This window comes from Pogoniulus pusillus, chromosome 32, assembly GCF_015220805.1.
Source record: "Pogoniulus pusillus isolate bPogPus1 chromosome 32, bPogPus1.pri, whole genome shotgun sequence".
Taxonomy (NCBI): Eukaryota; Metazoa; Chordata; class Aves; order Piciformes; family Lybiidae; genus Pogoniulus; species Pogoniulus pusillus.
Genome location: NC_087295.1, coordinates 2,039,010 through 2,065,006, shown reverse-complemented (window position 1 = coordinate 2,065,006; position 25,997 = coordinate 2,039,010). Strand labels below are relative to the sequence as shown.

At 45.9% G+C, this 25,997-nt stretch overlaps 1 protein-coding gene across 9 annotated transcripts in view; it reads right to left on the bottom strand.

Annotated features, from left to right (window-relative positions):
• BBS9 (Bardet-Biedl syndrome 9) overlaps positions 1-25,997 on the bottom strand; it is a 230,463-nt gene that overhangs the window by 1,186 nt on the left and 203,280 nt on the right. For 5 of the 9 annotated variants that reach the window (XM_064169876.1, XM_064169882.1, XM_064169877.1 and 2 more), the window contains one exon: positions 19,688-19,916. The exons of 3 other annotated variants lie outside the window; for them this stretch is intronic. In XM_064169876.1, the coding sequence (XP_064025946.1) occupies positions 19,708-19,916 (209 nt within the window). In that variant the 3' untranslated portion in view covers positions 19,688-19,707. Of the gene's footprint in view, positions 1-3,022; positions 3,084-19,687; positions 19,917-25,997 lie in introns of those variants that run through there. One more of the 9 variants, XM_064169880.1, reaches the window with a different exon arrangement.

The window sequence follows — 25,997 nt, the reverse complement described above, 5'->3', positions numbered from 1 at the left end:
CCTGGGCAGCCCATTCCAATGCCAATCACTCTCTCTGACAACAACTTCCTCCTAACAGCCAGCCTAGACCTGCCCTGGCACAGCTTGAGGCTGTGTCCCCTTGTTCTGTTGCTGGTGGCCTGGGAGAAGAGCCCAACCCCACCTGGCTACAGCCTCTCTTCAAGTAGCTGCAGACAGCAATGAGGTCACCCTTGAAGCATCCAAGCAAAGCATCTTGCAAGCGAGCAAACATCTTGGACTGGATGTTAATCTTTGCAATAATGAACCTGAGAGAATTGGGATAGTGGGTAGAAACTCACAAAAGACTGCTTGGAATGTCCTAGGGAGGGGAAAAGCAGAGTGGCTAACCACACAGATCTGCATACACACATACCTGCAGGACTTTAAAGTTTAACCCAGTGGTTTCTTAGATGTCCATTATTAATTTAGGTTGAAAATGGTTGAACTTAAATCCTTTTTTAATGAACACAAAGCAACCCAAATTAAATTGGCACCACCTTCAAACTGACATAGGAATTCTGACAACTAAAATAATGCACAGCTTTTATGGGTTGGGGTTTTTTTTGCCTTGCAAGCCATCTCAGAATGCAGCTGAAATCTGCACACACCCAGCCAGGGGAAATGATCCAGCAGGTCAGCAGAATCGAATGGGAATATCCAGGTGTTCTAAAGCCAAGCCTCTAGCTGCCTGTCAGCTTTCCCAAGCCCATTCCCACAGAGTTTAGAACCCACAACCTACATAAAAAAATACCCTTTTCTTTAGAGGATGTAATTCCACACGAAGCAAAGCATCTGCTTCTATTCTGGAGTGTTTATTTCACCCTGTCCATGTTTGGGGATTTCAGTATCTAAAACAGTTCTCAGGACTGATGGGACTGAGCTGAAGAAACTGCATCTTGAGCTTTCAGAGCTAAGGAAAAACATCAGTGAAGCTAACAGAGTAAGAGATCAAGGATAAAAATCACCCAGACACAAAAGACTAAAGCAGTAAAACTTCAGCAGCAGCTGGAAGCCCAAAGGCCCCAAGGGGCTGAGAAGTTTCCCTCACTGAAGTTTCTACTCTTTTTTTTGTTTAGAAAAGGGGCAATTGAAAGTACCAGGTTAAGAGCTGCCTTGGGTTTACAAAGGTCAGCCCCCGAATGAGAGCTCTTTTGTTCAAAATTCTTACTGCATGGCACCTGCTGAGATGCCAAAGAGACCAGCAGCAGGTCCCATCTTGTGCCATTAATGATCTAAAGGAAAGGGGTTGGTAGCATGGTGATGAAATATGTGGATTTTAAGGCACCAAGACGAGCTGCAAATGCTGGAGAGCAGCATTGCTCTAGGACTAGAAGGTTAATAAGGCTGAGGGAACATAAAAAGAGGCACCACCTGAAATACACCGTGGAAAGAACAATCTCAAACACAGATACTTGGTGAGGAAAGCCCTGCAGAAGGGGCACAGAGGAAAAAGCTTTCAAGTCCAGGCATTTGCAGTGAAATACCTCTTGTAGCTCAGTGCAGAGCAGAAGCCACTGCAGAGCTCACAGTTCATACTGTTCCTGACTATATAGGTTTGTTGAGATCACACCTAGAGCTGTTTGCAGCTCTCTACTGCATATAAAGATACAGCATAATCATAGAATGGAACCATAGAATTAAGCAGGTTGGAAGAGACCTCGAAGACCATCCAGTCCAACCTAGCACCCAGCCCTATCAAATCAAATCAAAGAAGCTCTTACCTTCCCACCATAACCTAGGAACAGAGTTTGCAAGAACTGCAAAACTGGTTCCTACAAAAGCTGGACACACACAGAGCTCATAGGATCATTCAGGATGGAAAAGATCCCTGGGATCAAGCCCAGCCACTGTACCCTACTCAGTGAAGTTCACCCTTAAACCATAGAATCACAGAATCAACCAGGCTGGAAGAGAGCTCCAAGCTCAGCCAGCCCAACCTAGCACCCAGCCCTGGCCAACCAACCAGACCATGGCACTAAGTGCCCCAGCCAGGCTTGGCTTCAACACCTCCAGCCACAGCCACTCCACCACCTCCCTGGGCAGCCCATTCCAATGCCAATCACTCTCTCTGACAACAACTTCCTAACATCCAGCCTAGACCTCCCCTGGCACAACTTGAGACTACCTCCTTGTTCTGTTGCTGGGTGCCTGACAGAAGAGCCCAACCCCACCTGGCTACAGCCTCCCTGCAGGTAGTTGTAGACAGCAAATATCCCCAAGCACCACATCTAAACGACCTTTAAACACATCCAGGGATGGTGACTCAACCACCTCCCTGGGCAGCCTGTTCCAATGAGTTCAGATGAGAAAGAGCTTAACAGTGGCACAGTTAAAGTCAGCTCTTTGTACCTGAGGAGAACAGCTGCAGAGGTACCAGGGACCACCAGGCATTAGCATCACCCACTCAGATGCATACTTCAGACACTGCCACTACCGTGCCCTCAACTGCAATGCATCTGGGGACTGGCTAGAGGACATCTAAGGTACTTAACAACACAGAAATTAAGGAAGGGAGGTTTAGGAAAACATCAGAGACAATAAATAGATCTTCACAAAAAGGTTCTAGTATTCTAATGTCTCTTTTCCTTCATTAAGATGAAAACATAATAGGTTAAAAATTAAAGTGCAATTATGAAATTCTAAGCACAAAAAAGGTATTGGAGCCATGAAACAGTGCCTGAGATATTCCCTTTCCAAACCTGCTGCTGCCACTGACTTCTGACAAATACCCCTTGTACCTGGCCCTACCAACTGCCAAGCCAAAGAGGGCAATGTGAATAGTTACTTTCACAGTGCCCCCACTAAACCCACTGCATTAATTGCAATTATGGGCTGGCAGAACTGAAGCAGTACAGCAAGATTTGCCTCAATTCCACACAGCTTTGCCCCACAGCACTGAACATGGCTACAAGGAACCTGGAATGCTTTTGCAGGGATCAAAGAACTGCCAAGGAGTAAAGTGTGGCAGAGGTGAGCTGACAGATGAGGTGCAGCCTGAATCCGTTTGCTTTGTAACTCCTACCTGGGAACCACCTGAAACCATCTCCTGCAGTAATCAGCCTTCCCAGTTCTGCCCTGAATTTCTGCAAGATGAAATCTTTGTTAGTTACTAGGGGAGACACAATGAATTTCTCATGGGTCTGATGCACGCTGGATCAAAACAGAGGAGATGATTAACACCAGAGAGGTTTCTAATCAGTAGATTCTGACAAGCTCAGGCAGGTCCTAAGAAATGGGGAGTACAAAAATCAACATTCTGTAGGTTAAGGCTCCTTTACCTCAACAAGAGAGGGAGGGGCAGGGGGGAAGCTTCCTTCAATCTTCTTATCTAGCATTGTGAAGTCCTCAAGGTTTCATTTTACACATCATGCCAAAATCTTGTCAGGTTAACGCTGGCCTGAGCACACAGCCAAACGCACAGCAAAAGGTTCTTAACTCTTCATTTCGACAGAGTTAAAACTGGAAAGCTGATTGTGGAAATGATCCTGACAAGTTTTACCTCCTCTGCAGGAGTTTTGGGAAGTAAGAGTTAAAAGAGCTAAAATCTCTCCAGGGATGGGTCGAAGCTCCATCCCTGGAGGTGTTTCAGGCCAGGCTGGCTGAGGCTGTGTGCAGCCTGCTCTAGGGTAGGGTGTCCCTGGGCATGGCAGGGGGGTTGGAACTCGATGATCTTTGCGGTCCCTTCCAGCCCTGATTCTATGATAATATATGATCACACGAGGAATTAGCACAGATGAGATAGTGTATATCTGAGGCCAAAAAGCAGATTCCACCTTCAGTCACTTAAATCCTTCAAGCCCATTTTGTGTATTTGTCAATCAGAGGCAATTAGCACCCTCCTGAAAGGGTAAACAAAGCCAGGCTACCTCAGTGGTGTTAATTTGCCTCTCGAAGAGCAGGACTTAGTGCATAGGTGCCACAGGGTTTGTTTGCAGATCAAAATGCATTTTTGAGTCTGGAAAAACGCAAGTTCAAAGAAAATCTCTTGCAGTGAGAGAACCACCAAAGACAGATAAAAATCCCCCAAATTTCCTGGAATTCTTATTCATGCAAGCAGAGGGGGAAAAAAAACCCAACCCCAAACCCTTGAAAGGGAGGCAGGATGACAGAAGGGAGGAGAAAGGATCCTTCTCTGCAGTCATACATTATTCACACCAAGCACGGTGCTGTAAGCTTTAAAGATCTTCAGGTTAAACAATTAGGCAATGGAAGGAACTACCCAGGGAGGTGGCTGAGTCAAGGATAGGAGAGGTTTGCAGAGATGGGGAGAGATGAAATCCTAGTGGGGATTAGTGAAGAGGAAGATATACAAGCTTTGAACCGGATGACCTAAAGGATCTTCTCCAATCCTATCATTTATGCAGCTATGATTCATCCCGAGAAGAACACTTTGGACTCTTATGAATTACTGGCTGAATTTCCTGGATGCTATTGTACATTAGTCTACTCTGAAGCATGCATAAAACTAAGGCAAAGTTGGCTTTGAAGTGTTTGATCTACACTATCTGACACTTCCCAGTCTCTTTTTCATACACTGACTCAGAAAAAAAAAAGGGGCTCTTATGACAAGACAACAAAAGTTATTTTGAGTTCAGATCAAATCAGGAAAGGGAGGCACCACTTTCTCCAGCTACTCCTACCTAAAAGAGGAAAAAAAACCATCTCATCTCATGACCTGATGGTTAACACCTAACATAAAACATCCTCAGAACAAACCACAGCTTCAAAAGCTGCTGCTCTTCATAGCACTATGGATCCAAACCTAAGTGTTCTGGATGACCAAAGTTAGTAACTCCTTTTTGCTTCTCTTTTGTTGTTTGCAATGGATTTTTCCCAGCCCCTTGCAGCCACATTTCTGAGAGTCATGGCAGCTTTCACCTGAAGAACACCGAGTAGTCACTGCTAGTAATTTTCACCATCGTTATAAACTGCTAGAAGAAATGCACAGACAGCTCCTGCAGCAGGAGAAGTGTGGCCAGCAGGGCCAGGGAGGTGATTCTCCCCCTTTGCTGTGCTCTGCTGAGACCCCACCTGGAGTCCTGCATCCAGTTCTGGAGAGGGATGTGGAGATGCTGGAGTGTGTCCAGAGCAGGGCCAGGAGGATGTTCAGAGGGCTGTAGCAGCTCTGCTGTGAGCACAGACTGAAAGAGTTGGGGCTGTGCAGGCTGAAACAGAGGAGGCTCCCAGGTGACCTTCTTGTGGCCTTCCAGGATCTGAAGGGGGCTACAAAAAAGCTGGGAAGGGACTTTTTAGGCTCTCAGAGTGCCAGGACTGGGAGGAATGGAGCAAAGCTGGAGGTAGGAAGATACAGCCTGGAGATGAGGAGGAAGTTGTTCAGCATGAGGGTGGTGAGAGGCTGGAATGGGTTGCCCAGAGAGGTGGGTAAGGTCCCATCCCTGGACATGTTTAAGGCCAGGCTGGATGAGGCTGTGGGCAGCCTGCTCTAGGGTAGGGTGTCCTTGCCTATGGCAGTGGGGTTGGAACTGGATGATGATGCTTGTGGTGCCTTCTAACCCTGACTGATTCTATGAGGTCCTGTTTTCTTAGTGTATGGTCTTTATGCCACGGACACAACTCAGAGGGGTTTTCAGAAGGTTTAAGAGGGCAACAATATCTTGTTTATGCCAAGCAAGCTGACAGAGTTTACTTGGAGTGGAAAAGGGATTAGTGTGAAATCATCAGCTAATGCAGAGCAGAAGATGATCATGGTACTGGACAAGCTGTGACCTTCCCTCCAGTGCTTTAAGAGGAGAAACTGGACTTGGTGACCAGCCTGCATTACTTTTTATGGTCTGACAAACAGAGAGTGTGCTGCACCCTTGCCTCCTGAGTCACCACTGAGTCACTGATCAGCACATCCATCACATGCACACGACCAGAGCCTGGTGTCACACAAGGCAGCGAGGGCAGCAGAACCAGTGGGAAGTGTGGCCTGAGTCATTCATTGAGGAATTGTGTACATCAAACAGACTGGCTCTGCACTGAGGAAGCAGTGTGTCTGATGGCAAGGGCTTCATTTTCTTTATCCTAAGGGACCACATACATGACAGAACGATAACGGCAAACAACAAGTGCCATCACTCACTTTCAAATATACCCCCTACTAACAGCAACTAACTAACAGGACAACTCCAATCCATAGGAAGCTATCATCAGTTAAGCTTCTGAGCTGCCACAAAGTAGCAGGGATAGAAGGGACAGCTCCTACCTTGGGGGTAGCAGAGTCTGTTCCTTTGAAACTTAAAAGCCTTGCTGTACAAAACCTTGCTTCTGTTGTTCTGACCTTAACAGTGTCAGGGAGTAGCAGTGTCCACAACGGTTAACACTTAGCAAATGTGCACCTAGTTTACTTTCACTGTAATTAACTTTCAAGCCTCCTCCAAGGCTCTTGTGCATTCCTGCCCCTAGGCAGTAGCCATGGGCTTACGACTTCGACTGAATGTGAAAAGGGACAAGTAAAAAGAAGATACAGAGTGCCTCCCAAGGCCATTTCTTTGGTTTGGCTCTTTGTTTTCCAAAGCAGAGCAACTAAATGACCCTGTCATTAATATCTTAATGCTGGGCTTGTTTTGTAGAAGAGTTGTCTTCAAACTTCACCACAGTCTATGACATCCACATGGCACCCATACAGATCCCCAGCACAAAACTTTCTGTTGACAACCCCCACACCTAAAAAGCATTAGATCAGACTCCTTGCGAATTTCTTAGCCCCACTGGTGGCAGAATTCCTGCCCATCTGGTTCAGGTAAGCTAAGGAGGTGTGCACCAGTTCACAGTTCCTGGCATTATCAAGCACTCAGATTGTCGAGCTCAGACTCCTACATCAAAACAGAATGAGAGGACAGAGTCTCAAGTTGTGCCAGGGCAGGTCTAGGCTGGATGTTGTCAGAGAGAGTGATTGGCATTGGAATGGGCTGCCCAGGGAGGTGGTGGAGTCTCTGTGCCTGGAGGTGTTGAAGCCAAGCCTGGCTGGGGCACTTAGTGCCATGGTCTGGTTGCTTGGCCAGGGCTGGGTGCTAGGTTGGGCTGGAGGAGCTTGGAGCTCTCTTCTAACCTGGTTGATTCCAGGATTATAAGAGGAAAAGGAATGGCATGTTGCTTAGTCTGAAGCAAGGCAGAGCAACATAAGCAGCATCCAACAGCAGCATCCTAAGCTCCACTCAGGAACCAAGAAGAAAAAAACCCTATTTTAAAATTAAAAAATAACAACAACTATTACAGACCAACCTGACTTCTCTTGCAGGACAACAACATCTTGAGATGAGAAATGCCTATTTTCTCTCAATACTGACTTCCCACAATCACCTCTCAAATGCTGGAAGTATTTCTAGGAAAGCTTGCATGCATTTTTCAGGAGTGATTGTTTGCATTTAGAGATGCTGATAAGAAGTCACAAATGACACAATTTCAGCTGGAACAAGGAATTTCTTGCCAGGAAGTAAACATGTAAAAAATCGTTTGGGGGGTTGGTTTTTTTTTTTTTGGTTTAATGTTTTTGGTTTGGAGGTTTCTTTGTGGCCAATTCTCCCTTCTTCCTAATGAGCTATCAGCCTTTGTTAGGGCAATAAATTAATCTAAGATAATTATGAACAAAACTAATTTAAATCCTAACTAATTATGGCCACACAAACGTCAGTGCTGTGCTTCACTCTTCATCATGCTTCTATCTTCCCTTTCACTGCCACCTAAACTCTTGTTAAGCTTTTAGAGTTATTTACAGTTAATAATTTGCTGTTGGGGACAAGAAACAATAATCAATCTATTTGGGGCATTTAGACTGAGATTAAAGAGATGATAATATATCAAACCCAGGGGCTTTTCCTTGTGGACACAACTCCTCACTCTTTCCTGGGGAGAAGTAATGCCATCCTAATCAGCCCCTTGCCTGCTTGATTCCTTGGGCTGTCTTGTTGACTCCCCAGCCAGCCGACTACCAACAAAGCCTTTATCTTCCCACACAAGCTATCACCATGACAGATAGGCAAAACTCCAGGGGTAGGTTAGCTTTAGGGCAAGATTCTCCAGCGTTTTCATATGAATGGCAGTAAATTCTGCTCCTGCAGACAGCCGTGAGGGTGTCAGCCTGCAGGAAGATCTCAGATCCCCTCACAGATACATATACACACACAGATATAGATATATACTTAACAGTCAATTTCTGCTCTCACAGATTGGATGCAGCTTATGATTGCTATCTGAAGACCTATAACTTAGGTCTATTTAAGTTTATACAATCATAATTAGCACAACTCCAAACATTCCTCATCTGCCTTTGGCTGAGTGATGCTCAGAGGGCTGGAGCAGCTCTGCTGCAGGGACAGGCTGAGAGAGCTGGGGCTGTGCAGTCTGGAGAAGAGGAGGCTCCCAGGTGACCTTCTTGTGAACTTCACACTGGAGATGATTTTCCCTAAGAAAACTGCAAATTCAGATCCAAAGCAGCATTGCATTGCTCCTGAGTTTGTCAGATCAGCTCAGCTAAAAAATACAAATCATCACAGCATCTTTAAACTTTCAGAATCCTGACTTTGCATTCCACACTCAAGTACTGCAGATAAACTTCCTTGGATATAATGAAATGAGATCTATCAAATCGAAGTGGAACACTTCACCTGAGGAGAAGAGAAAGCTGAATCAATCAGAGGAGGCTGTCCAAAGCAACAAGTCTCTTAATTATTTTGCTTCATGGCTGAAACTTCAAAACCAAAACCCAGTTATGGACAGAGCTCTCCTCTTGTACCTGTATCTTAGGTCAAAATAGTGCAGTTCTTCTTTTAATATGCATGAGGCAGCCCAGAGAATGAAGCTTTCAACACTCTTAGCTACCATACCTACATGCTAAATATATAAGCCTTTATCTAACACGAGTAAAGCATGGAGTAAGAAGTATATCAGGTTTAGAGGAAGGGAAATCCTACCTTTTGATCCACAATGAGGCAGATACAGACTTGTAATTAGGGCCTGCGACGTGCTTCTTGTGCAAGTTTATCTTGTATGGCCACAAAACAACTTAGTGCCTTCATACACAAACATGGGAGAGATTTCCAACATCATGAATTATGGAACCTCCTCAGAGCCAGAAAGATAAAGCAAACCAGAAAAGATGGAGCCACAAAGATAAACCAAACCAGAAAAGATGGAACCAGAAAGATAAACCAAACCTAAAGAGATGGAACCAAGAAGATAAACCAAACCTGAAAAAATGGAACCAGAAAGATAAACCAAACCTGAAGAGATGGAACCTTCTCAGAAACAGAAAGATAAACCAAAACTGAAGAAATGGAACCCGAAAGATAAACCAAACCTGAAGAGATGGAACCTTCTCAGAAACAGAAAGATCAACCAAAACTGAAGAAATGGAACCAGAAAGATAAACCAAACCTGAAAAGATGGAACACCAAAGATAACCAAACCTGAAGAAATGGAACTGCAAAGATAAACCAAACCTAAAGAGATGGAACATCACCAGAACCAGAAAGATAACCCAAACCTGAAGAAATGGAACCAGAAAGATAAACCGAACCTGAAGACATTCCAAAAGAAACAGTGTCAATAGTATTTGCTAGAAAATTAAAGAGAAGGAAGGAAAAGAAACAGAAGAGCTAAAGATGAAGCCACACTACGGATTGTTTAGTGCAATGAGAAGTATAAGAGGTTCAGGAAGATGAAGCCAAGGAAAGGAATATTCAGGCCTGTCTCAATGCCATGTATTCTCCCAAAGGAAGGGGTGGAAGCCACCTGGCTTGTGACATTGGCAAATTAGCATCAGGATGAAGACAACAATCTGGTGACCTCAAGGAGATGGTCAAGCTGATATTAACAAGAGTTTTCCTATTATCATAGAGCAGATCTGAAGCCTCACAAATTCCTAAGTGTTTTGTAATGCTCCCAGGAACACCAACTTTTGCTTACCATCGAGCACCAGCAACTGAATACTCTTCACTCTGCTGCTTTTAATAACGGAACATTACAGCGCAAATGATAAAATCATATTCATGATTTCCAGGGCTGCTTCTGGAAATAACATCCAGCACCATTTGATGTCATTTTTCCTTTGGTGTCTTGTGGGGGGAAAAAAAAAAAAGGCACTGGGCAGGAGACAGGTTTGAGGGGAAAAATGTGTTTAGGAAAATGCAACACAGGAAAAGGAAGACTTCTGTGTAATATATTCCAATCTTGGTCTTCACACAGTCCTTTTAAGCTACAGTATCTGAGACAAATGCCTTCAGAGGTTTGTTGTTGGGCTTATTATTGTTTTTCCCCCAAATGCAATCTTTTGATAAGTCTCAATCTTGGCTTAAAAGCAGAAGAACAAACTAAGGAGAGCCTGTATTAAAGTAACAGATGAAATTCCTTCTAAATGGCTACTTAACTCCCTTCTATTGCTCACTATAAGTCAGTCTCTACCTGCCTTTTTTGTGGTGGTGGTGGTGTAATTTTGGCTTGTTGTTGTTGCTGTTCTCCCCCATTCAAAACTTATCTCTGCAAATACTAAGAATGAATTTTAGAGGGGTCATGTAACAGCAGTTTGTAGTTTTTAAGTGTAATATATATACTGAATTATCTCACTCCTCCAAAGGCCTGTAACATAATGCTCTGTATTTCCACTGGTATCAGTCTTGTGTCATACAGAATCAGCACCTGCCACATCCAGACATATTCTGGCAACAGGACCTGTGATGGCAATTTCAGTACTCCCAACAAAAAAACCCTGTAAAGCTGCTCAGTCTCGAGCTGTGCCAGGGGAGGTCTAAGCTGGATGTTAAGAGCAAGTTCTTGCCACAGAGAGTGATTGGCACTGGAATAGGCTGCCCAGGGAGGTGGTGGAGCCGCTGTGCTTGGAGGCATTCAAAAGGAGGCTGGATGAGGCACTTAGTGCCATGGGTTAACTAGAAGGTTTAGGTGGTAGGTTGGACTCAATGATCTGAGAGGTCTTTTCCTACCAGGTTAATTCTGTGATTCTGTAAAGTGCTGCCTGCAAGGTTCTGATTTTGGTGTAAGGTTGGAGAGTCCAGAAGCTTCCAGCTGTTGTTAAGAAATGCACAGATTTAGACCTCCAGCCCTGAAGCCCTCAAAACAGAAAGGACATGGACCTGATGGAGCAGGTCCAGAGGAGAGCCATGGAAGTGATAGAGGGGTCTGGAGCACCCCTCTTATGAGGACAGGATGAGGGAGCTGGAGTTGTCCAGGTCCCTGGAGAAGAGCAGGAGACCTAAGAGCAACCTTCCATTACCTGAAGGAGGCTACAAGAAGGCTGCAGAGGTACTGTTTGCAACAACCTGTAGACAACGATTTGAAATTAGAGAAGAGCAGATTTAGGTCCAAAGTCAGGAGGAAGTTCTTTAGTTTGATGGTAGTATAACACTGGAACAGATTGCCCATGGAGGTAGTTGTCCATCCTTGGACATATTAAAGGTCAGGCTCAACAAGGCTCTGGGCAACCTGATCTAGTGGAGAATGTCCCTGCTCACTGCAGAGGGGTTGGACTGGATGACCTTTGGAGGTTCCTTCTAACCCAACCCATTTTATGATTAAGGAATCCTTAACCAGATCATCACATCTGAGCAGCTTTACAGGGTTTTTTTGTTGGGAGTACTGAAACTGCCATCACAGGTCCAGTTGCCAGGATATGTCTGGATGTAGCAGGTAGTGACTCTGTATGACACAAGACTGATACCAGTGGGCAATTAGTGGAAATACAGAGCATTATGTTACAGGCCTTTGGAAGAGTGAGATCATTCAGAATGTACATTACACTAAAAACTCTTCAAGCAAAGCCTGGATAGGGCACTTAGTGCCATGGTCTAATTGACTGGATAGGGCTGGGTGCTAGGTTGGACTGGATGAGCTTGAAGGTCTCTTCCAACCTGCTTGATTCTACTCTGATTCAACCACTCATAGGTGATGCTCAGCCTCAATTGCATAGCAAACTGTCTCCAGTCACTTAAGCAGGTGATCAGTTGGGATCAGTAGAACTGAACACAGCATGTATGTGGTCAAGTTGGGTGCATGGACAAGCACTGTCTTAATCTATGTATAGGCTTAAATGCTTTCCTAAAGACTGCCCCAGGATTCTCTGATGTTACAAGACATTATTTCCCCCTACACTCCAGAAGTGGTGATATCAGTTGCATCGATGTACTTCAGTGTTACTTCAGATTTAAATTTGCTAGAACCCTTTGAAAGGTCAAAGTGGCTTTGGGTATCATTTTTACACTTTCCTCTTCCTCTCTCCCTTCTTGATTTTGGTAACTCCAGCACAAAAAAAAAAACCTCTGGTGAAATAGGAAATCAAATAAAACACAAAAAGTAGAACTCTACATTCATGTTCTGAATGAAACAGACAATGCTCATTTAGCAGCAAAATTAGCTGGGTTCTTTTAAGGAGTTCTTTTGCATTTTACTGTGCACATGATTTAGAAGCAATGCTGGTATGGATTTCCCATTTAGAAAGAATCTGGTGGCACCACCCAAGGGAACACCTAAATCATCTGTTACACTCAACTCTAGATGATTTTGTTTCAAACCTTCTTGGGAAACAGATGCTCCTCTGTCTCCAAAGAGATCTCAAAGGAATCTCTGCTTTTACATGTGGCATTTCTGATCTCTCACTGCAGGAAAGCTTCACATCAAAGTCCACACTGAGCTCCAAAAGCTCCATTGGAGCCTCTCTAGGTGATAGTTTGGGGGGGAAAAACAAGCAAAGATATGTTATTGTGAGACTCTGGTGCAGCAGAAGAGAAATCTAAATACAGCAGAAGTAGATTCATCAAAGCATGGACACGATCCCACTGCGTCTGCCTATGATGTGCCTCTGATAGGGGCTTGAAACAAGCTGGATGCTGCTGCTCCTCTCTCAATGCTTTTGCAGTTTCGAGGTCTCACTGCTCCAGTCAGAGACTTTGTCAGAAGAAAGGCAATACTCATCACCTGCAAGATGTTTTGAAGGGAGCTGCGTGTCAAGTAAGCTCTGGTGGGCAACTTCTGCTTTTAACCCTTACTTGGAACCACAGGAAATGTTTTCCAACCTGTCATGGTCTGCAGTCCACAAACTGATATTAACCAAGAAAACAAAACATCATCCTTAACGTTTTGGGGTTTTTTTCCAGCTAAAGGTGCAAAGATACAACCATCTGCAGGAAAAGGGCCAGCAGGAAGAGGTGGCTGTGGAAGTGTGAAGAGCACAGTGGTGCAGATGAAAAGCAGATGATCAAATGGCATTTTTAAGCAATACTCTTTTCTACCACAGATGCTGAAGGAGAGAAGAGTAAAACACATGAACAGCAGCGTGTAATGAAGTTTCAAAGACACTCGTTAAAGCAGCACCTAGCCTTTGCTCTCCTGCCTTTGGAAGGCAGTAAAACAGGAGCACTTCTGAAAGAGGTCCAGGCAGTAGCATCTCATTTCATGGGCTGCACTAAGGACTACACCAAGTGGCTCAAGACAGACGTTTCCTCTAAGCGGGGTGGAAGGGTCTGCTGACTCGTGCCTAACGCAGCCAGAGCTGCTCCACTCGGGCAGGGAGACTAAAACGGTGCTGCCAGGGTCTCTGCCTGCAGGATTCCATATGCCCCACCAGACTGAGGAGCTCAGGCCAGGCCAGGCAGGCGCTCTAACGAGTTCCAGACTGCACACAGACCCAGCTCTGCTCTTACCTATCACATGGGATGACAAGTGAAGTGACTTCGTGTTTGTAATATTAAGCTGGATCACTTTGAGATGCCTATCTTCAGAGATGCTGCAACACCACTTAGCAAGGAAAGCCAAGGCTGTTTTGAATTGCTTCCAAGAAGCACTTCTGATACTCCTGTACCTTCCTGATTCCAGGATTAAAATGTTCTCTCCCTTTATGCTTTCTCTTCAGTGTGAACTAGAACTCCCTTTACCTGGCATGCAGTGCCACCTTCATGTGACAGCACTCAGCTCTGGCAGATTTTAAGCCTCCTCTGTTTTTCCAGGCGAGACACCAATGAAACAGAGGATGATAAAGCCTGGATGCAGTTTGAAGTAAAGCACTTATCTCTGCGAGATCTTGTCATGTCATTTTGACACACTGAGCTCTGCAGTTGGACTCAAGGATGTCAAAAAGTCTTCTCCAACCCAAATGACTCCACAGTTTTGTAACGAGCACAGTCTACAGACAGCTTTGCTTGGCCATCTCTTTTTTTTGGTAAGTGCAGATAAATGCTTTTAATTAACTTCAACTGATGGAAATCAGGTGAGGCTCTGATACAGCTTACCTGAAGGTATGGGCTCTGTAAAGGGTTAACCCTCCTGGGGGTGGTCTGAACCTGGCCCCAGGTGTAGTGGTTAGCCCACTCCCACTTTCTGTCCAGCCTCCTAGAAACAGAAGTTCCTCTGTTTTTATTTCTCTCTTTGTGCCCTCCCTGCCTGCCAGCAGCACCTTTGTTCCTGCTGCTCCTGACTTACCACCTGGCCATTCTACCACATAGTGGACAGCCACTGCCTGAATCTATCTCCACCCCTTGCCATCAATCTGGTGGTATATACATATCTGTATCTTGTTTCCCTTCCCTACACCTCTTTGTAACTCAGCACTGCTCAGGCCACACCTTGAATTCCTCCATTCAAGAGAGATGTTGAGGTGCTGGAAGATGTTTGGAGAAGGGCAGCAAGGCTGGGGAGGGGCCTGGAGCACAGCCCTGTGAGGAGAGGCTGAGGGAGCTGGGGGGGTGCAGCCTGCAGCAAAGGAGGCTCAGGGCAGAGCTCATTGCTGGCTGCAACTACCTGAAGGGAGGCTGTAGCCAGGTGGGGTTGGGCTCTGCTGCCAGGCACCCAGCAACAGAACAAGGGGACAGAGCCTGAAGCTGTGCCAGGGGAGGTCTAGGCTGGATGTTGTTAGGAAGTTGTTGTCAGAGAGAGTGATTGGCATTGGAATGGGCTGCCCAGGGAGGTGGTGGAGTCTCTGTGGCTGGAGGTGTTGAAGCCAAGCCTGGCTGGGGCACTTAGTGCCATGGTCTGCTTGACTGGACAGGGCTGGGTGCTAGGTTGGACTGGCTGAGCTGGGAGGTCTCTCCCAACCTGGATGATTCTATGATTCTATACCTTAAATACCTTTTATTTACTGTTACAGTTTTTTCTTTTAACTCCCACACCAAAGCCCGACTGCTCTTTGGGTGTTTTTATCCCTTTTCTTCTCTACATCCAATTCCTTTCTTTCCAAAGGGAAAGGAAGAGGGGAAAGCATCCTATGAATGTACTGGTTCTGTTAGCTGTTTGTGGAGTCTGTGGGAAGCTTGAACTAGAACCAATACATGCTCATTTGTCCTTCCACACCAAAGCACAGCCTCTACTTTCTTAATCAATAGGTACTGAAATCACAACAGGCACTGGCATGGGGCTTCAGGATGGGAATAAAAAGTGACCTGCAAAGCTCAATTGGGACTATGAGTCACCTGAAGCCATGAGTCAACAGCAGGCTGTTACTCAGGGACTGTCTCACCGGTAGGTGTTACTTCAGCCACTAATGCAGATTGCTGTATGGCTGCAGGGACCTGCGCTCCTGCCAAGGTACATAAAAAATATCCAAATCAAACTGAAATCTGCCAGATTCTGAAAAACTCCTCTAACACCCTGCTCTGCAGCTGCAAGAGCATTCAAAGCAACGGCTGGGGGAGTTCACCACAACCACACCCATGCCTCTGTCTGCAGTGCAGCCTGAAGGATTTTCATTGACGGCCACTCCGCGCAGCCATTCAAAGCCAGGCTTGGCTGTTTGATTGCACAGTAATAACAATCATCCAGACCATGCTTAAACCACTTAGGGCACTTCCAATGCTGTTTATTAGCATTGGCTTCTGCTTTACTAGCTATTTTCAACACCCTTAATACTGAAGTTCCTCCTCTGGCACCTCTGAGAAGGCCAAGGCTACGTGAAAAAGGCAGCCTTGTGTTTTGTTGGACCGAGTGGTTGATAACTGCACTTCACAGCTTATTTATTCAACCCCCACTCAGGCTGCAGCCATCTGAAGTGCCCTGAGCATTGTAGCTCTAGGTGCAAGACAGAGCTGCATGCAGAACACAGTCTCTCTTACTTCTCTCCTGACATGAAATTCAACAGCTCCTCTTCAACCCACGAGCCAACTCCAAGGCCATCATTCAATAATCCCACCCTTCCATGGCAGCCACAAGGCTGAAAAGTCAGCCCCCCAGGCTCGACATCGCTGAGCAGAGCAGCAGACACAGCAGCCTGAGGGTTGATGCTAGACTGGCACTTGGTGCCATGGTCTAGCCTTGAGCTCTGTGGTAAAGGGTTGGACTTGATGATCTATGAGGTCTCTTCCAACCTTGGTGATACTGTGTGACTTTCACTGTGTCTTATCTTTGAGCTAGCACTTCCCAGCTGCTTCCTACTAGAGAAGGGCAGATTTAGATTGGATGCTGGGAAGAAGTTCTTCCTAGCTAGCACCTCCCAGCTGCTTCCTACTAGAGAAGAGCAGATTTAGATTGGATGCTGGGAAGAAGTTCTTCCTAGCTAGCACCTCCCAGCTGCTTCCTACTAGAGAAGAGCAGATTTAGATTGGATGCTGGGAAGAAGTTCTTCCTAGCTAGCACCTCCCAGCTGCTTCCTACTAGAGAAGAGCAGATTTAGATTGGATGCTGGGAAGAAGTTCTTCAGCATGAGGGTGGTGAAACACTGGCACAGGTTGCCCAGGTGGAAGCCTCATCCCTGGAGGTTTTTAAGGCCAGGGTAGATGTGGCTCTGGGCAACTTGATCTAGTGGGAAGTATCCCTGCCCACGGTACGGGGGTTGAAACTAGGTGATCCTTGAGATCCAGCCCTGACAATTCTGTGATCCTGAAGAACTATGATGATCACAGAATCATAGACTGGGTTAGGTGGGAAAGTACCTCAAGGATCATCCAGTTCCAAACACCTGCCATAGGCAGGGACACCTCCCACTAGAACAGGTTGCTCGAGGCCTCATCCAAACTGATCTGAATACATTAACCATCTCAGATGCTGGGAATGCTACAGAAGCATAGAGAATTTTACCCAATAATTTATTCAGCAAATCCTGAACTCCAAGCTGAGATTTTTTTCAGTGCAAAAACCCTCAAGTGAAGAACGAATCACATCTGTAAGGAAGTTTCTGCCCCAAAGTTTGCCCATTATTTCTAGGTCCAGGTTTTTCTTGCTTCTGCTTCCAGCCACGTACATGTGCAACACATCAGCTTCTAAAACCATTATCTGGTTTTGTTCATCTCTACTTTACATCAAACAAAAGAGAAGAGGAAGTTAAAAAAATATAAAATAGCTGTAATAGACACATTACAGAGCACTTCATCTCACAGCCAGCATCATACAAAGTAGGCAATAATGATCTGGAACAGAACAGACGTTGCCCACTGCAATTGTTCTTGCTTGGCCAGCCAGTTCAGTTCCCCCAGACTAGAAGGATTAAGTCTACATAAAGCAGACACCCAAGCAAGCTCTGCCCAACAAGGATAGTTCCCCACCCAGCCAGCGAGCACTGATGGCACTCAGGAGGCAGAAAGGATGCTTGCTTCACTCTGCTCTTCTGCACTTGCAGCATGTGTTTCTCCACAGGGTACAGCAACAACCTGGTGGACCCTCCCCTCTGTCTTCCAAGTACGTTTGGAAGCCAGATGGCTTATGCAAACTTCTGCTTTACTGAGTTACCCTACTGCCAGACCAGCTTCTTTGTGAAATCACTGAATGGTAGGGGTTGGAAGTGACCTCAACAGATCCAGTCCAACCCCCCTGCCAAAGCAGGATGACCTAGAGCAGGTCACACAGGAATGTGTCTCCAGAGGAGGAGAATCCACAACCTCTCTGGGCAGCCTGTTGCACCCTCACAACAAAAAACTTTTTCCTTCCATTCATCAGGAACTTCTACATTTTGCTTTGCTGGCTATAACTAGGGGATAGGAACTCTGCCCTGTGCTGCATCAGTCACTGAAGAGCAGAGTGCAGATCTGAGGGTCTTGGTAAAGTGAATTGGCATTTTATAAAGTAAAGACTTAGCACAGAATTAAGGAAGTTAGAAGAGACCTCCAGGCTCAGCTGGTCCAACCTACCTGTCTGGTTCTATGATGCTGTTACTAAAGCCAGCAGCTTCTTAAGTTAGATATGCAGAGCCACTGGGATCAGATCTGCTGCTGGAGTCATCTGGCTGAACAACAGCAGGCTACTGCTATTTTGTTTCTAACCACCTCCTGACTCTAGTTTAGCTCTTCAGCATTTCACCACCTGGTTTGTATTTGATTTGCAAACCTAAAACCAACGCAGGAACAAATAATAAATAAATAACAATAAAACCAACACCAAGGAACAGGAATATCACACAGGGTGACCAGAAGGGCTAGGAGCTGAGGCAAGATGTTCTCTGGTACCTAAGCCACAGGTCAGTTTTGCTGCCAGCTAAGCTGAGATTTCTGCTTTGAAGCATCTGCTGAACAGTAAGATAGATTTGTTCCATCACTGAACTAGATAAAGCCCAATTTCCCTACGGCTGTGTAAATGAAGTGGAAGCTCATTCCAAACCAATGACCCAGGGGCCAGCTATTTCTGGAAGAGGAAGAAAACCAACCTGGGAAGAAGTCTGAAAGTTTGACTGCTTTCCTGCAATAGGGAATGCACACACAGGAACAAAAATGACTCTGGAATATTACATTTAAAGAACAACTTCTTTTTTCCCCAGAGATTTCTCTGTGGCTAGGACTAATATTTTACTGCTAAGTGTAAAAAGCACCTGGTGAATTAGAATGGTAGGATTCCTTTCCCCCCTCCTTTTTTCCATCTAGGAAATAATATTGTATGTTTTATTGCAGGTAACTGCATGTAATACTGGAATGTCATAAACATAGTGTAAACACAGAACTGTCTACGTTGGAAGAGACCTTAATATCATCGAGTTCCAGCCCCATACCATGAACAGGGACACCTCCTGCTAGATCAGGCTGCTCAAGGGCCCACCCAGCCTGGCTTTGAGCACTTCCAGGCTTGAAGCCTCCGTAACTTATCTGGGCAACATGTTCCAGTGCCTCACCATCCTCTCATGGTGAAGAATTTCTTCTATTGTCTAATGTAGATCAGCTGCTTCTAGTTGGAAACCATTACCCCTAGTCCTGTCAGGACATGCCTTTGTAAAAGGTCCCTCTCCAGCTACCCCGCAGGCCTCCTCCAAGTACTTGAAGGCTGCTCTGAAGTCTCTCCATTGCCTTCAGTTCTTCAGACTCTCCCCAAACTCTCCCAACCTGTCTCCACAGAAGAGCTCCATCACCCTGATCCATCTGTCCCCAGGAGCTCCATCACCCCAATCCATCTGTCCCCAAGAGCTCCATCACCCCTGATCCATCTGTCCCCAAGAGCTCCATCACCCCTGATCCATCTGTCCCCAGGAGCTCCATCACCCCTGATCCATCTGTCCCCGAGACCTCCATCACTCTTGATCCATCTATGCCCACAAATCCATCCATTTCATCATTTCATAGGTATCTCATGACATTTTAACTTAACTGCTTTAATTACCTTTGGGACTCTTTCTTTCTACCCAATTAAGCTTCAGGCTGTAAATAAAATCTCTAGTTTAAATGCCTGCTTAGAATTGCTCACTTAAAATTGCTTGAAACAACAACTTGCCCACGGAGCAAAACTGAGTGAAACAGCATTTCCAAAGCCTGTGTAGCACTTCAAGCCCCAAAGGAGTTCAAGGTTACCCCAATCTCACTCAATATCGTTGATCATTTTTGCTAGGAGGACATGGCACAGGTATGGACAACTGCTTGCAAAAGGCCCCCATTGTTCCAGCAGGTAAGAGACACATGACACCAAAATGGTTAGATTGCTTTCCTGCACCCTTCCAGACACTCTGCTTCCACCACTGCTCCTCAGGTACCAAATTCTTGCCAGCAGAATGTCCTCATTCATGACTGCTGCAAGTACAAACAGAACACACAAAATAAATGGATTCATAACTGAACCTAATCCCCAAACTGTGACAGAAGCCATTTGAGTAATCCCTTATCTTTCAGGGCTGTGTTCTCCTTCCTCTGTACATTCCCCACCAGAAAGGGCAGGGATGAGTAGAGCTGTTCAGCTGTGGGAGGCTGCTGGCAGGGAAGGAGCTTATAATGCAAACCACCTGCCCCTTGGTTACAACAGAACAGGATTTCTCTTGATATTCCCTCGACACCATTTACCCAGAAGGCAGGAGATTGCCAGTGTCACCTCAAAAAAAGAGAGGGCAATTTAAAAGGGTAAATGCATGTGATGAAGATAAAAATAGAAGACTTCTTTAAAACCAACCCCACGTTTAATTGGTACATCCAGCACCTGGCTGGGTTACTAAAACAACACATACACCAGTGTGGCCCCACATACACAAATAGAGGCCCCGTCCCAGGAGGTGTTTAAGGACAGGCTGGATGAGGCTCTGGCCAGCCTGGTCGAGGGTAGGGTGTCCCTGCCTATGGCAAGGGGATTGGAACTAGATGATCCTTGTGGTCCCTTCCAACCCTGACTGATTCTATGATTCTAAGCGAGATGTGAAGTGTGATGGAAAAGATGCAAATAGTGAGAGTTCTTACAGCAACTTCTTACCTCCAGACAATGTCATCACTGCAGACACCAGGAAAAATATCCCTCCTGTCCTTGGTAAGCAATGCACTGCTGACCTATGAATGCCCCAACTCAGCTTCCCAAAGCACCACTGGCATAAATCCCTTCCTCCTCTGCCCACATCAGTTATGTTTTCTAGCTTGGGTACCAGCCACGCAGAGCATGGTGACAGTTCAGATTCCATAAGCTGCTACTCCTTCAGTGCACACCAGCCACAAACAGGCACATCTCTATTACACAGCACTTGATTTGTTGTGGGGCTAAGGCTTTGGTACATTAGCTCAGTTATTTTACTTGACAACTAAATCAGCTCCCAGAAACAACAGCCCAGCTCTGGTTTTGGCACCATGGCATGAATGTGCCTTTTATCCAGTTCTTCTCCGGCTCCCTGTGACGCTGGGTAAGATGCAAACCAGCTCCTTTTGGGTCATGCTGGTGTACTTCAGACTGAGCCCTTGGGTTTCAACCTCTAGAGCATGGGGTCTAAAACCAGATGATCTTTTTGAAGGATCCTTCCAACCTAATCCAGTCTCTGATTCTGTGATGAGAAAGGATAACTGCAGCTTGGTGCTGTGATCCCATCCAGACCTTATAAACACAACTGAGACAAACCAGTGTGGTACTTGACGTGGTGAGCTTCCAAGGAATAAAGCTGCTGCCAGTTCACCACTGATGACAGGGCAGGTGACTCTTTAAACCAGTATCAGTAAGACACTCTTCAAATCAGTATCAAACTGCCAAGAACATGAAAGCAACAGAAACTGTGCTTATTAGAGGGGACAGCTCACTGAAGGGAGCATGGCAGCACTTCCAGCTAAGTCACAGCTAGGCAAAGACCCAGAAGATCCAGAGAAGGGTAAGAAAGCTGGTGAAGGGTTTAGAGCATAAGTCTTATGAGAAGTGGCTGAAGGAACAGGCTGGAGAAAAGGAAGGCTCAGGGGAGACCTTCTTGCTCTCTTCAACTACCTGAAAGGGGGTTGGAACAATGTGTGGGGGCAGTCTTTTCTCCCCGGTAGCAAACGACAGGACAAGAAGAAATGGCCCCAAATTGGCCAAGGAGAGGTTTAGGTTGGACACGAGGAAAATCTTTTTCACTGAAAGGATTGTAAAGCTCTGAAACAGGCTGCTCAAGGAAGTGGCAGAGTCAACACCCCTGGAAGGATTTAAAAGGTGTGTAGATGTGGACCTGAGAGCCACGGTTTAGTGGTGACCTGGCAGGGCTGGACTTGATCTTAAAGGTCCCTTCCAACCAAAATGCTCCTATGAATCTGTTCTAAGATTTTAAGTTCTCAGCCCCTCACAGTCATTAAAAAGATGGTGAAATTACACTTACAAGTAGGAAGGAAGAGGAGGAAGCAAAGAGTTGTGCTGCCCAACAAGATTCACCCTGCAGTCTCAGTGGGACACAGCCATTTCCTTCATGCTCTCTCCTACACTGCTGTGTAGTGTTGCTCTGTACCCACCACATTCCACCCTTAGGGTAGCTCCGTTTCAGTGCTGGGTGAAGTGATCCTTATTTAAACATTACTGAGTTCCAGGAGTGCTGTGAAACTTAATTAAATTAATGCCCACAAAGTCCTTTGAGGTTCGTGGATGAAAGGTGCTATAGAAACCCAAAGTACTGTTAAGTGTTCCTAAGGATGGGTGAAGCAACTTGAATCAACCAAAAACCTGCATAAATCTTCCCTCGAAGTAAGTTTCTTGCAGGTTTTTCTTCTTCTGTTTATGTTTTTATTTTTAAGACCTTTGCCATTCCAGAGTTCACTTTCAACTGGAGTAAGCATTTCAGAGCCACAGGGGACAAAGCACACCAACACCTCACTCTTTCTGCCTCAACTTCACCTCTGCTTCCAAAGGCACTCTTGACAATTCAAACTGTGCTGCTCTCAAAGATCAGAGCATCTGTGATCCATGACAGGGATAACTTCAGTAGATTAAAACCAACTAGGTGAAAGGCCTGGAACATAAACCTTATGAGGAGAGGCTGAGGGAGCTGGGGGTGTGCAGCCTGCAGAAGAGGAGGCTCAGGGCAGACCTCATTGCTGTCTGCAGCTACCTGGTGGGAGGCTGTAGCCAGGTGGGGTTGGGCTCTTCTGCCAGGCAGCCAGCAGCAGAAGAAGGGGACACAGCCTCAAGCTGTGCCAGGGGAGGTTTAGGCTGGATGTTAGCCAAGAGAGGGATTGGCATTGGAATGGGCTGCCCAGGGAAGTGGTGGAGTCACTGTGCCTGGAGGTGTTAAAGCCAAGCCTGGCTGGGGCACTTAGTGCCATGGTCTGGTTGGTTGGGCAGGGCTGGGTGCTAGGTTGTGCTGGCTGAGCCTGGAGCTCTCTTCCAGCCTGGTTAATTCTATGATTCTAACTCCAGAGAGTACTGAGGACAGGGATATGTAAAAGGTCACAGCTACTCCACTTCAGCATCGCTTTATCCCAGGCAGACTGAGAGGAATTTTTATGCATTGAGTGCACTTTGGGGGTTGCTATCTAGTTATAGGTTGTATAACACTACTGTGAGAAACTGTTTTTAACCTTGAGCATGTCTGACTGCTGCTGTGTTATGAAGTAACCATACAGAGACAGAGGCAGCTGCGGTCAAAAGGATGGAAGTACCAACCTCTGCCCTGTATGTACTCACTCTAATTGCCATCTATATATAAGAATATGTGCTTGATTTAAGTCAAACCACATAGAATATGTGTTCTTTAGAAAGAACACGAGAACAGCACAGAATAAGAGTTTCACACAGCAAATGTTGCCCCAAGATTGAAGTGCAATTTGGTGAGCGACTGAACGCTCACCAGCCTAAAGACTGATCAAAACACAGCCTACTCTACTCAGATGCAACCTCAGCAGTGAACTCTGGTGATTGTACCAGAGCACACACATCCAAACACCACACATGCCATAACTCCTGGGGAAACCTGGCCCATTTTCCTTCCCTGTGCTGCCCATCACCACAGATCAGGAACCATTCACAGAGAGAGATTGCCACTCATGCCGAGAAGCCAAAACTCCACCCAGGGCACTCCTCTCATTCCAGGCTGCATGTGGTCACTACGTATTTTCCTCTAAGTGCCTATCTTCCTCTTTTCTGGAAACTGTATTAGCTGCTTCTCTGTTTTCCTCACTCTGGAAGCTGTACAACATTAACTTGTACTTCTGTGCTGGTTCAAAGTTTGTAAACCAGCAATTCCTTCCCAATTCCTTTCACACACAGCACATCGAGTCCTGTCCAGAGCTCCTTCTTTTCTGCCACAGACTCTAGTTCAAAAAGCTTTTAAAGGCCAACTCTTTGTTTCCTCTTAAAAATGACAGCATTTTAAGTGGGATGCCTCTTAGATCAGTAGGCTCTCCTTCCTTCCTGAAGAACTCCTAAAGATCTTGGAGTGTTGGTGGGCATCAAGTTCTCCATGGGGTGGCAATGTGCCCTTCTGGCCAATGGCACTCTAGGGTGCAGCAAGAGAAGCGTGGCCAGCAGGGCTAGGGAGGTTCTTCTTCCCCTCTAATCTGCCCTAGTGAGACCACACCTGGAATACTGTGTCCAGTTTTGGGCTCCCCAGTTCAAGAGAGACAGGGACCTTCTGGAGAGAGTCCAGCAGAGAGCCACGAGGATGACTGAAGGACTTGAGCTCTCCCCTACGGAGAGAGCCTGAGAGCCCTGGGGCTGTTTAGTCTGGAGAAGAGAAGGCTGAGAAGGGATCTGATCAATGTATGCAAACATCTGAGGGGTGGCTGTCAAGTGGATGGGACCAAGCTCTTTTTGGTGGTCAGCAGCAGTAAGCCAAGGAGCAGCAGCTACAAACTGGAACAGAGAAGGTTTCACCTCAACATGAGGAGAAACTGATTTCCAGTGAGGGTGCCAGAGCCTTGGAAGAGGCTGCCCAGAGAGGCTGTGAAGCCTCCTTCTCTGAAGGCTTTCAACCCCCTCCTGGATGCATTCCTGTGTGGATCACCCTGGGTGACCCTGCTTGGCAGGAGGGATTGGACTCGACCTCTGGAGGTCCCATCCAACCTCTAAGGTTCTGTGAACTCAGATCTAGCTGTTTTGCATCCCCCCAAACCCCTGTATTACTGTATTGTACAACTGATCACACAAGGAATGAAACTCCCGAGGCAAACATGGTCCCTACCTTCAGCTTAAGGAGCCTCCAAGAGCCAGCTTTAGTGCATTACTACTAAGAGGAGAAATTGGCTATTCTGTCAACAAAGAACACCAAGAAGCAGACTGGTCCTGTGATGAGATGGTCAAACATGAAATGTGATGAATATGCAGCTGATGAAGGAAATGCAGAGTGAACACTCTTCAGGATGGTACTCAGTCTGCTAGCAGAGAGGCTCTGCCTTGCAGGCTGCCAGGGCTCAGACAAAGCCTTTGATGAAATCACAACTACCCTTGTCTCAGTTTCACAGAGGAAAAAAAAAAAAAGAGAGACACTGTGGACAGTTTAATTATCACAGAACCATTACCATCAGCAGCAGTTTCATAATCTTGAAATGCTGCCATTCTCCACAGCCATTTGCCTGAAAAAAAAATAAAGGGGGGGGGGGAAGGAAGGACAGGGAGAAAAAAAACCCAACCCAAAATCTCTAAAACACAAGAGGCTGTCACACTGCCCAAACAATGGAGCAATTCTTATACAATCAGACGCCACAAGTCATTACTCAAAACAAAAACACACACTCCCCTTGGTTTTAAACAAGGGAAGAAAGGATGTCAAATTTCCTCCAGAAATATTACTTGTTGGGTTGGTTGGTTTGTGTTCTTTTTTTAAGGGAGTGAAAAAAACACCCCAAAACCAAAGCAGATGAATGCCATGGACTTGCCTTTCCTTTCAGTTCTGTGCTTGTACGTGCACACAACTGACTCTGTGTTGAAGGAGCGAGGACATAGACTGTTTGTGCTCCTAATACATGGAATAAGAACCTGTAAGTACTAAGAGGAGAGGGGGTTTTGGTCACTTACATTTCAAAGGAGCTGCCTTCTTCCTTCCCACTCTATCTTGTTTAGGTTAATCAAGCTGCATTTTACTCCTTTGCTTGGCACCTCTGAAGATTGCACTGATGGAGTGCCCGTTAAGATAAACGCTTCAGTGTTCTCTCTTCTAATCATTAGTCACAATTTTCCCGTGCTGAGCTCTTGCCAGGACGACGAAGGAAGCAAGCGATTAGCCTGCGTGCGGCTGCCTCCACACACACACACTTTTGGGCGCTTACTAAGATAAATACTGTGCTGGCCTAAAGACATCTTTGTGTCATTTTCCATTAATAGAAAAAGATGAACCCTTCGTAACAAGCTGCTACTAAGCATTATTGCCTCGACTTACTCTGGAGCTAACTTTTCAACCATCTGATGTTTGTTATTCATTTTGTATGGCGTTTGGACGTTCCGAAAACCTCGGT